This window comes from Cyclopterus lumpus, chromosome 5 (genome assembly GCF_009769545.1).
Source record: "Cyclopterus lumpus isolate fCycLum1 chromosome 5, fCycLum1.pri, whole genome shotgun sequence".
NCBI lineage: Eukaryota > Metazoa > Chordata > Actinopteri > Perciformes > Cyclopteridae > Cyclopterus > Cyclopterus lumpus.
The window spans coordinates 2367629-2380305 of record NC_046970.1 but is presented as its reverse complement, the minus strand read 5'-3'; the positions used below and the strand labels follow the sequence as shown (position 1 = coordinate 2380305).

The 12677-nt window shown below is 43.1% G+C and overlaps 1 protein-coding gene across 1 annotated transcript; it reads right to left on the bottom strand.

Moving 5' to 3' along the window:
• Window positions 1-80: 80 nt before the first annotated feature.
• Window positions 81-4821, bottom strand: LOC117731077 (neuronal vesicle trafficking-associated protein 1-like). The gene is made up of 5 exons (XM_034533223.1): window positions 4644-4821; window positions 4138-4292; window positions 3730-3843; window positions 2280-2390; window positions 81-1237 (listed from the first exon to the last, which is right to left on the bottom strand). The coding sequence occupies exons 2-5, from the start codon at window positions 4264-4266 to the stop codon at window positions 1037-1039; spliced, it is 555 nt and encodes a 184-aa protein (XP_034389114.1). The 5' UTR covers window positions 4267-4292; window positions 4644-4821; the 3' UTR covers window positions 81-1036.
• Window positions 4822-12677: the final 7856 nt, after the last annotated feature.

The following is a 12677-nucleotide window of genomic DNA, read 5'->3' as shown; positions in this document are numbered from 1 at the left end:
ATATATATATATATATATATATATATATATATATATATATATATATATATATATATATATATGCAATCAAGTTGGACGTTGGTGTGAAATGTGGGCACTTTATTTCAGTTTTTCATTTAACATTGTTTTCAATGCACTTGGATGGTAATCGTTACATAGTTTAAAAAAAAAAAAAAAGGTACATCATTTGTGACGGTTTAAGTTCAATAACAATAACAGACAAAGCAACAGCGTCAGATTGTTCACACGAAAAGTCTTCACGAGCGCTGCAAAACACATTCAACACATTAGCATAAGATGATGCGCTCATGAAAAGTAACCATTAAGTGGGCCAAGCAAAGAAGAAGAAGAAGAAAAAAAGCACACGGTGTTCACAAAGAGTTCAGATGAATGGAGACAATCGTCAACGCTGGTTGAAAAGACTTCAAAATACATTTAAAAAAACCTCCTTCACAGCACGAGATGCAGAGATGAAAACCACACAGTTCACATGTTATTCATTCGCTGGTTAAATGGTTTCAAGCCTCATTTATTCACAATGTCATAACAGTACAATATTGTTTTGCCGGCGGCCCTCGTGGGTGAAGAGTCGTGTGCGTTAAAACGAGCAACGCAGACACAAGATGGGTCGTTCACGATGTGAGTACTAAAGTGAGTTCTGTTACATGTTTACACGTGTGTGTGTGTACAAAGACGGTGTGTGTGTGTGTGTGTGTGTGTGTGTGTGTGTGTGTGTGTGTGTGTTCCTGTGGCTTTCTCTACACGTTTGCCACTCTTGTTTTTGAAGTGTAAATAAATAACAACACATGCGATTCAAACAAACCGTGAATCCGCCCGTCGATGAGGCCCAAACGACATCGACAGGCCTGCAGAGCATCTCGGGGCAAGAGAAGTCGGGTTTGTTCACCAACAAGAACGCCCCAGGACTCGTGAGGTTTGCTTGAATGGCACAACCATATTATTTATGTATTTATTGATCTCTCTCTGAAGCAGGTGAGGCCACCTCCTGGTCCCAGGTGGGGTAGGGGGTGGGGGGTTAAGCCAGTTTCTGGGCCGTCTCCGTCTCCTGCTGGGTGACCTTTTCTTCAGACATGATGGTCATCCACGGTGACACTGAGCGGGTGATGGTCTGCTTGGCGATGTTGTAGTGGTTGATGAGGGTGAAGAGGCGCCCGCGGCCCCCAGGGCCCTGGGGGGGGAAGTTGCCGTACATCCCGGCCGGCATGCAGCGGCCTTGCTGCTCCAAAGAGAGACGACGGGAAAAGAACACGCAGAAGTAATGAGAAGCCACCGCGATTCACAGACGCACGAGAACAAGAAGGTGTTTCTTGAACCGCTTATCCTCAGGTTGACTATCGCACCAGAACAACTCAATAGAAACTATGCTGCATTACCTTATGATCTATACTGGAACATGTCATGTGTATATACAGGAATTGAGTCAACACGGTTACAGGTTTTGCAGCAAGGCTTTATAACTAATAATAAGCTAAAATGCTAAGCTACTGTAAGTGGAAAGGAGTCATAAAGTCAGCACACTCAATGATAACTCAATAATGTCCAATACGCGGCAATGTGAAGCTATTGTTTGCAATGATAACTCAATAATGTCCAATACGCGGCAATGTGAAGCTATTGTTTGCAATGATAACTCAATAATGTCCAATACACGGCAATGTGAAGCTATTGTTTGCAATGATAACTCAATAATGTCCAATACACGGCAATGTGAAGCTATTGTTTGCTAACATTAGATTGAATTAGACGCCACTCAGTCAGGCTGCAGCCGCAAAACCCCTGAAAGTTTTGAACTGAGCAACGGTATGATTTATTATTTATTACTTATTAATTCAACTTTACATTTGAAAGAGGAAGAGTATGTTATTAGTAGTCTTGAAAGCCACAAAGCCTCGGTTTAAGTTCATTTAAAACCCAGATTAATTAATTCAGAATCATTTAGAGTTCAAAAGCAGTAGTGAAAACACACATTAATATCTAAATGATTTTAGTTCATGCTTACTAACAGAAAACATCAGATTGTTATTATTCAAAGATATTGAAAGGTTGGTAAATAAATGGTCTTTTGAACATGAATTTCCTATATTGAGAGACAACGTAGGCCTTTAAATGTTTCACTGTGACATCTATTATGACTCTACATGGTTTATGTGCAGTTTATAGCACACTTATTGCAGGATGGCGTCATCTCTCTTTAAAACGCTTCCCAGAGTACAGATTGCGTATATCGCACGCGGGGCCACAAACTGTGACGTGTTTACCGTGTAGACGAAGCTGTCGGGGCACGGCTGCTCGTACTGGTACACCTTGTAGACCACCAGGAACACCACACAGACCAGGAAGGCCAGGGCACAGATCACCAGCAGGGTCACCTAGAGGAGACACAACAGCTCCATCAGCGCTGAGAAGGACACGTATACCTGAGTGGGAACGTTCTATAAGATAAAAAACATATAGCGTTGAAATAAATCTCCATGGAAGAGTTGCCCGTTGGTGTCGGCTGGCTGTACACTAAGGTATACGTCTCAATAAGTGGTGTGTATGTATAATAACTCACAGGTCTATACAGAGTGTTCTGCATACAATAACTCCACAGGAAGATGTGTGACCGCCCGTAAAGTTGTGTAACGGCTACCGGTGTGTCGAGGAAGTGGGATGAGACGAGGTGTGGGAGAAATGGGCTCATTAACGCCGGAGATGTCCAGGCCCAATGTGTGCACACGCTTTTTTTATGATCCAAGGTTGGATTTTGCTTGTGGAGAAATGTGATTATTTCAGCGAGTGCAGAGAAATTGAAACGGTGAAATCCTGAAGCAGGTGCAGCTTCACAGATTACACAATGACGCATGCATCCAAGTACCTTTTCTAGTACCTTTTTGTACCTTTTCATATACATTTTCGTACCTTTTCGTATACATTTTCATATCTTTTCGTACCTTTTCGTATACCTTTTTGTACCTTTTCATATACATTTTCGTACCTTTTCCTATACATTTTCATACCTTTTCGTACCTTTTCCCCAGCAGGCTTTGGCGCGCAGGTTTGAGAGACTTTTAATGTGAATTAAATAATATACTTTTCATCTGTCTTACACACACGGAGCAGAAAGTAGGACATGCACCAAGCAACAGGAGATTATGAAAGAGACTGCGATGAAAGGGATGAAAGGCAACATTTCAAAGCGCCCTGATCAGAGGACGTGAGCTGTGTTCTCTGAGACGGAGACGGGCCTCCTCGCCTTCAGATGTTCAGGGATTAAAGCACTATCGCTAAAGGGAGGTGACGCGCCTCACAGGAGCGGTTTCATCTGTTGCTTTTGCACATGGAGGACACAGTTCAGGGATTTTAACGGTATGCATGGAAGTCTTCAGTGTTGGATTGTTGTGTTTTACAAAAGCACATGTTTTAATCATTCTATATTGTGACACATCTGCCAGTCCGGGGGGGGGGGGTTAGGGAGGTGGGAGAGATGGTGCCATTTGGAGGCCATCGCCATGGCAGCAGCTGAGTTAACGAGAGTTAAGTGAATCATTGGGCATTACGTCTCCCTGTGCAGCCCGACCAGATGACGAGCTGCACAGGAAGCAGGACAAAGTATAACTTTATTATGACAAATGTGCTGAGTTCCATGGAAACAGCCGTCTGCTCTCAGGGCGCATGCACGAGTGGGAGAAGTGTTGGAAATGGGATGATGTACCAAATCGTTCTTACTTTGAGTCGCTCAGATACGCCTTCGATGATGCTTATTGAGAATTCTGCAATTTTGGGAGATCGTAGTTTCCCCTTCTTGCTCTCGATGTAGTCTGCCTTTGTCTTCACCACCACCTGGTAGAAACACATGATGACATGAACATGAGAGGAGGGCCAGTCCGCTTGCAGGGAGAAAAGGAGAGTTCACAGAAGCTGTTTGTATCGTATGATAAATAATACATCTGTGAGGATCTGAGGCAACACAAAGAAAAACGTGTTTTCCTTCATTTTCAACACTAATTGGACTAATTGCAATTGGTGGTAATACAGGACTAAAGGGCCACGCACTGTGGCTCTCCAAACCAATGGAAACACGCACACACACACACACACACACACACACACACACACACACACACACACACTCACCTTATCTGGTGGAGGGAACTGCAGCTGGCTGGCATCTAATGGCGTGATGAGAGGGATGGTGTCGAACCCGTCTTCTGACGTCACCTTCCCGTTGTTTTTCTCGCTGAAATTATTCCCCAGTTTCACCATTTTCGCTGCTCAAAAAACCCACCGACCTGAGGGGGTAAACACGCGCGCATTAGACGGGCACGCGTGCACCGTGTCATCGACGTTTCATAAAGCATTCGAGGAATCATATCCATAGTGATGTCGTTTTTATTTTCCACTCATGCAAACAGCAGCGCACATCACACACACACACACACACGCACACACACACACACACACACACACACGCACACACACACACACACACACGCATTGAGCTGCGCGCTGTGGCCCGTGATGAGGCCGTGAGACACAAAAGCGCAGGAGGCGAGCACGGCTTCGACATAAAGGGACCACCGATGCATCACCGAGAAATAATATCTATATTTCTATTTGATTTGCCGCATCCCAATACTCACCGGATCAGGCGAGAGGCGTTTTGAATGCGGCGTATTGTTCCCGGTGTGCTGAACGTCTCCTCCAGCGCCGCTTTATGGGCTTTTTTTGTGTGACGCAGCCGATTTGCGGAGAGCTGGTGCACAATATGGCCAGCTGGGTCTGAGCGCGAGCTGGATGCTGCTGCTGAGTGATGTAACATCCTCCTCACATCCCCCCCGTGCGCTGCATGCAGGAGATTAAGAGTCAGAATATATAGATGCAACAGAAAAATACAGAATACTGTTATTCTGTCGATTGAGAATTTAGGTGACTAAAAAACAATGTTTGTGAAAAGAGTCAGTAGGTTGCATTAAGTGTCTCCTGCGCCAGACCCAGTGGAGCATTTAGCAGCTTAGTTTCAGGGCTTCAAATAGCTCAAATAGAGGGATTACAAATGGTGCTTCATAACTGGATGTGTAAAAAGGCTCCTGTGTCAAGTGATGGCTAAACAAGACTTTTCTATTGAGATGTTTTAGCAGCATAACTATAAGAAACATGAACATTATTTGTAGTTATTTAGGCTGATACAGGGGTCAGGGTCACATCTTTAGGACCCTGACCTGCCATAACCTGCAGTGGCAGGTCATGTGACATGGGCTAAGGGGACATATGGTTCCCTGGAGCACGTTGAGGAACAGCAGGTAAACACGTGCAGCCTTCTAATCTAATCTTTATACTTCGTGTCTCGAGTGATAATTACGTCTAAACAAAGGTTTTCTGCCAATGAGAACGTGTCAGAGATAATGTTGAGGAGGGTTATGAGTCCCCCTCCTTCAGAGTCGCTTCTCTTTTGGCCTCCAGGGCCCATATATGCATATCAAACAGAGCAGAACAATATGGTATCCGAATGTGAGCCGCATGGACCTCCATGGAGCACCTGAAGACAATCAGGACACGAGGGTCGAAGGACGTCCCCTTGTCCTAATGCTGAAGATACATTAATGCACACAATCTAATTGTATTGTCCTCTCATTGTTAATTTGAATGTATTTAAAAATGCCTTTTTTGTAATAAATGTTTCTGCACGTGTTCTTTGACATTTGTTGTTTTGTGCTCGTTGGAGCTCATTCAGCTCGGCGGCCTCTCTTCCATCATTGTATCAGCGTGCAGGGAAGACTCCACCCCTTCAAGTGTAACTCAACCATGCCCTTGAGAGAATAAGAGATTAAAAAGGTCAAACTGAAATCTCTTGTATGTGTTCTGGATACCACTCAGTAAAAAGATGATGGAACAATATCAGGTTTGAGAGCTGGTTCTGTGATGTCTTTCCACTGGTTGACTTTGTGGACTAGACGCTTATGTATATGTCCGATTGGGTATATGTCACATACTTGGTTATATATAGTAAGTCTGTGACTGTGGATATGAATCTTAGATCTTTAAAATATGTTGGGATCCATTAGGCAAAGATACAATGTGGCTATAGTTACAAATATAGAATATATTCATTATGAGAAACATGTACACTTTTAGGCCCTTATATATTTTCATCCTGCACCCTAAAGTGCAATGAAGCTGCGTCTGTGCATTGAATGCAGCAGCCTGTTGCCAGGCAACAGAGGGAAGGAAAGGAGTTAGGAAAGGATGCATAAATGAGCAACCTGCTAATCCATCGTGAAAAGGAAGTGATGAAGGACTGTTGACTTGGCCCGGGGGCAGCTGCCCCGAGGGAGGCATGCTGCCCGCTGGATGTCTGACGAAGAGTCTGAAGAAGAGTCTGATGAAGAGTCTGAAGAAGAGTCTGACGAAGAGTCTGACGAAGAGTCTGAAGAAGAGTCTGAAGAAGAGTCTGACGAAGAGTCTGAAGAAGAGTCTGACCAAGAGTCTGACGAAGAGTCTGAAGAAGAGTCTGATGAAGAGTCTGAAGAAGAGTCTGACGAAGAGTCTGACGAAGAGTCTGAAGAAGAGTCTGAAGAAGAGTCTGACGAAGAGTCTGACGAAGAGTCTGAAGAAGAGTCTGAAGAAGAGTCCGACGAAGAGTCTGAAGAAGAGTCCGAAGAAGAGTCTGACGAAGAGTCTGACGAAGAGTCTGAAGAAGAGTCTGACGAAGAGTCTGAAGAAGAGTCTGACGAAGAGTCTGACGAAGAGTCTGATGAAGAGTGATGAAGAAGCGTCTGATGAAGAGTCTGATGAAGAGTCTGAAGAAGAGTCTGATGAAGAGTCTGATGAAGAGTCTGACGAAGAGTCTGTAGAAGAGTCTGACGAAGAGTGATGAAGAGTCTGATGAAGAGTCTGAAGAAGAGTGATGAAGAAGCGTCTGATGAAGAGTCTGATGAAGAGTCTGATGAAGAGTCTGACGAAGAGTCTGACGAAGAGTCTGATGAAGAGTCTGATGAAGAGTCCACGGTGTAACTCATTAGCGTTCAGGTTCCCCTCCCCGTGGAGGTTCTTCAACATGATGATCGGTTATTGATACAATTTGACTTTTTGAGAAGTTTCACCCTCGTTTCTTTGAGATATTATTTTTATATAGTTATTGATTTTGTTTCACATGACATAGGCCAGTCAAATTATTAACGGTGCATGTTAAAGTGCAGATATAATATTCTACATAATGAGATTAAAATACTTGTCGTGGTCTCATATCTGTTGACACTGGTTCTGATTTATAGCTTTCAGACACATAGAAAACACATGAAATTGACATAATATTTCATTTTTTTGTATCTGGTAGCAGCAGCGGACAGATGTGTCGCCGGGGTTTCTGCTGCAGTTGCCTTCTCGGGACCAACCACTAGAGGGAGACACTCACTCATTTACAACTCAGGACTGCTTTTGTTTTTTGCGTGCTGTGATTATTTGTTATATTTGTTATATTGTTTAATCACGATGATTGACACAACTGTACAGTTATGATACCAACATGTGTTATTCTGTAAATAGGCACATTAAAAAAAGGCAAACTTGAGATAGCAGAGATGAGTAAAGTCCCTGAAGACGTTCTCTGATCTAAAAGAATAATACCACATTGTTCCAATACTCTGTTCCAAGTTATGCATTCAAACATGTATTTAAAGTTACTCTGAGGAACCTTTAACTAGTTAATATTAATCCGAGACCATCAGGCTTTCTTTTGAGAATGAAGCTTGTGAACTAGGAGTCATCTCATTCAATGTTATCAAAGTTATCCAGTTATCAAATGAATGAATGTAGTGGAGTAAAAAGCACAACGTAGGTGGAGCAGAAACATAAAGTTGCAGAACATAGAAATACTGAAGTAAAGTACATAATACGACCGTGCATCGTCTTTATACAGTCTATTCTATTGCAATTCTAAATGTTCATTAAAGCATAATTAAAACAATTGTGCTTTGAGTAATAAAGCAGTAGCAATAAGTGTGCATGGAGTTGCATGAACATATCTGGGACTTAACCTTATATAGCTCTGCAACTGCTGTGTCTTTAAAAACCTCCACCGTTATTGGCTCTTTGCCCAGAAAGTTCACTTCCCATCCAGCCACATGGACTGAGCTCCGCCACGCAGAGAGCCAGCACTGAGCCTCGGAGCGGTCGGAGATCACATCCCCCTGAAGGCCTGATCCAGGACTTCCCCAACCCCCTTGCTGTGAAGGACACAAACCCCCCAGCAGACCCCTCACAGCCTGCCGGTCCTCACAGAAGGTATGACTTACTCAGCGTGTTGCAGATGTACAGCACATGTTGAAGTTCACTGTGTGTGTTGTGCGTGTTGTGTGTGTTTTGGTTGTGTGTGTTGAGTGTGTTGTGTGTGTTTTGGTTGTGTGTCTGCCGACTTTTGGACAGAATGCCACGATGACTCATTTATTGTGCTGAGTGTGTTTAAACGTCCTGCCGCCGCCGCGTGGGAGCTGTTGTCTTTTTCACCAGCACAAAGCCTCTTTTCATGAGTGTGTAACTCCCCTCACTGGTGGACCCAGCAGTGTGTGTGTGTGTGTGTGTGTGTGTGCAGCACCTCCGTCCATTAGCGCTCTTGTGAAGACCTGCAGCTTCGTCCTCGTTGAAGAGCGATGCACAACGATTTGAATGGAAAGAACTTCAGCAGGAACAATGAGGCTCAGACTGAAAGTTTGGTTCCAACAAGTTGTGTCACAGCAGGCATCAGTGAGCGGGCCGTATAAACAGGATGCACACACACACACACACACACACACACACACTGGTTGAGGCTCTGGTTGAAGGACCACCACCACCACCAATGCTGTTGATGTTATGAGCAAAGTGAGATGTCGTGTCTAGCTGACCGGCTTGTTCTTGTCGACATGGAGGCGGCATCACGCGGAGGTTTCTGGAGGGTTTCCTGGGCCGATGAGGTTTCTGGAGGGTTTCATGGACCGATGAGGTTTCTGGAGGGGAGGTTTCTGGAGGGTTTCATGGACCGATGAGGTTTCTGGAGGGGAGGTTTCTGGAGGGTTTCATGGGCCGATGAGGTCACGGGGAGGCACACCCAGAGGGCTGCCGGCAGCACGGCCACAGGGGTGGAAGACGGCCGGCGGCGGCTCTGAGTCACTCGTCGGGAGGAAGCCGGAGCGTTCTTGGAATTTCCTTTCAGTTTTGGAGTCCAAGACCTTTTGTCTGGATTTGGTATTTATAGTGAGACCACATGCTGTGACGTATAGGGCCGTTTCCCCCTCGAATCCACCAACAGAAGCCTCATGACAGCTCTGAGGGTTACGTAATACGCGCTTCAGCTTCACACAAAACATAGTTGTGCAAGAGGCTTCTTTCTCCAAATAGTGTGATCTAATTTGCTAACATGAACATGAACAACTCTTTGAAGAAGAGTATGAAACACGTTCCCTCATTTCCTCTTCAAGCTGGATGACCTGTGACCTCTTGGAGGCATTTAAACCCCCTAATTCCTGGCATCTCCTCTCCTCACACGAGCACTCACGTCCAACAAGAGCATCTTGTGTGCTCAGATCTCTGATCGCTGCCTTCCAGGTTTTAAAAGAGTGCGATGGTGTGTGTTCCTGATTCATGGAGCGGCTCGGTGGCTTCTGGTCTCGAGCCCCTCGGTGGACTCTGAGATCACGATAACACAGGGTGGCAGACGCAGGAAGACGACGTCCGGCTGGAAGGAAACGAAAGTGCGTTGGGGTCATTTTCTGCTTCTGTCTGGATCAAAGAGAGAGAGAGGAAACACGAAGCATTCACATCTTTTACTGAAGGAGCCTGAAAGAAGCAATTCTGGAGATTAAAATATGACAAGTAAAAGCATCGCATTCAAACTGTTACTTCACCAGAAGTACAAAAGTATGAGTATCGAAATATACTTGAGGTCCCAAAAGTACTCATTATGCAGAATGGTCCGTTTCACAATCAAATATATTGCATTACTGTCTTATAATTAGTGATATATTGATATCTGAAAAACACATTATTAATGCTCTTTATAAAGAATTGCAACTGGAACACATTATTAATGCTCTTTTTATAAAGAATTTTACAATAAAAAGTATGCTTGTGTCATCCTTCACTGAATACTATTCATCCAGCTTCATACTTCATATTATTATACATTCTATATTACGCTGTTCGTGCACTCGTGAACCTCACACATGCCACAGGGATTACAAAGCAGACCCGCTAGCTATTGTCTTCAGTCACCTGACCCCAGGACTGTTGTTGTGTACACCGTATATACACAAGAACTGTTGTTGTTGTTGTGTACACCGTATATACACAAGAACTGTTGTTGTTGTTGTGTACACAGTATATACACAAGAACTGTTGTTGTTGTTGTGTACACCGTATATACACAAGAACTGTTGTTGTTGTTGTGTACACAGTATATACACAAGAACTGTTGTTGTTGTTGTTGTGTACACCGTATATACACAAGAACTGTTGTTTTTGTTGTGTACACAGTATATACACAAGAACTGTTGTTGTTGTTGTGTACACAGTATATACACAAGAACTGTTGTTGTTGTTGTTGTGTACACCGTATATACACAAGAACTGTTGTTTTTGTTGTGTACACAGTATATACACAAGAACTGTTGTTTTTGTTGTGTACACAGTATATACACAAGAACTGTTGTTTTTGTTGTGTACACCGTATATACACAAGAGCTGTTGACTGTTGGTGTGTACACCATATATACACAAGGACTGTTGTTGTTGTTTACACCATATATACACAAGAGCTGTTGACTGTTGTTGTTGTGTACACCGTATATACACAAGAGCTGTTGTTGTTGTTGTTGTTGTGTACACCGTATATGCACAAGGACTGTTGTTGTTGTTGTTGTTGTGTACACCGTATATGCACAAGGACTGTTGTTGTTGTTGTTGTTGTTGTGTACACTGTATATACACAAGAGCTGTTGACTGTTGAGCCTCTTTTTTCTCCACTGACGAGCAGGAGATGATCATGAACGTTCCAGACCATAATCATGGCAAAATCTAACACCGCCACCGCCACGGAAGAAATAACCACTATTTCTGCTTTATACTTGTTGTGGACATCCCACAAACGTCGGAGCATCAAATGCCCTCGTGTTTGTGTTCATAACATTAATATCATATATATATATATTTATACATAACATCACCCGTAGGCTCACACAGCTCGGTGACTTTCATAAGTGGATGAAAACCTCTTTATTCGCATCCATTCGTCTGTGCTTTGACTTTCATGAATCTACTCGCAGCGCTTTTGGTGTGAACGCAGCATCAGTGTTGGGAAACGTATCGGCTCATTTTAAGTGCCTCATCAGCCCAATCCATCCCATTATATTTCATTTAATGTGCCTGCTGGCAGTCGGCTTAATGGATTGCATCATCCAATGAGATCTAAAATAACTATCTTAACTCTTTCAGAACAAGTAGATAATAGATATGTGTATATTCATGTATGTGGAGATAAACATATAGAACTTTTATTGCATTTACTCGGACATGAACAGGGAACGTAATGAACACATCTATGAGTTTCTTAAGCGCTAAATAATCTTTACAAACAACACAGCATACAGTTCTGCATCGCTGACACTGTAGAACAATGTACCACAATGTACAACAATGTACCACAATGTACCACACTGTACCACAATGTACAACAATGTACCACAATGTACCACACTGTACCACACTACAACAATGTACCACAATGTACCACAATGTACAACAATGTACCACAATGTACCACACTGTACCACACTACAACAATGTACCACAATGTACCACAATGTACAACAATGTACAACAATGTACCACACTGTACAACAATGTACCACAATGTACAACAATGTACAACAATGTACCACACTGTACAACAATGTACCACAATGTACAACAATGTACAACAATGTACCACACTGTACAACAATGTACCACAATGTACAACAATGTACCACAATGTACCACACTGTACCACACTACAACAATGTACCACAATGTACCACAATGTACAACAATGTACAACAATGTACCACACTGTACAACAATGTACCACAATGTACAACAATGTACAACAATGTACCACACTGTACAACAATGTACCACAATGTACAACAATGTACCACAATGTACCACACTGTACCACACTACAACAATGTACCACAATGTACCACAATGTACCACAATGTACAACAATGTACAACAATGTACCACAATGTACAACAATGTACAACAATGTACCACAATGTACCACAATGTACCACACTGTACCACAATGTACCACACTGTACAACAAGGTACAACAATGTACCACAATGTACAGCAATGTACCACAATGTACCACACTGTACAACAATGTACCACAATGTACAGCAATGTACCACAATGTACCACACTGTACAACAATGTACCACAATGTACAACAATGTACAACAATGTACCACACTGTACCACACTGTACAACAATGTACCACACTGTACCACACTGTACAACAATGTACAACAATGTACAACAATGTACCACACTGTACAACAATGTACCACACTGTACAACAATGTACAACAATGTACCACAATGTACAACACTGTACAACAATGTACAACAATGTACCACACTGTACAACAATGTACAA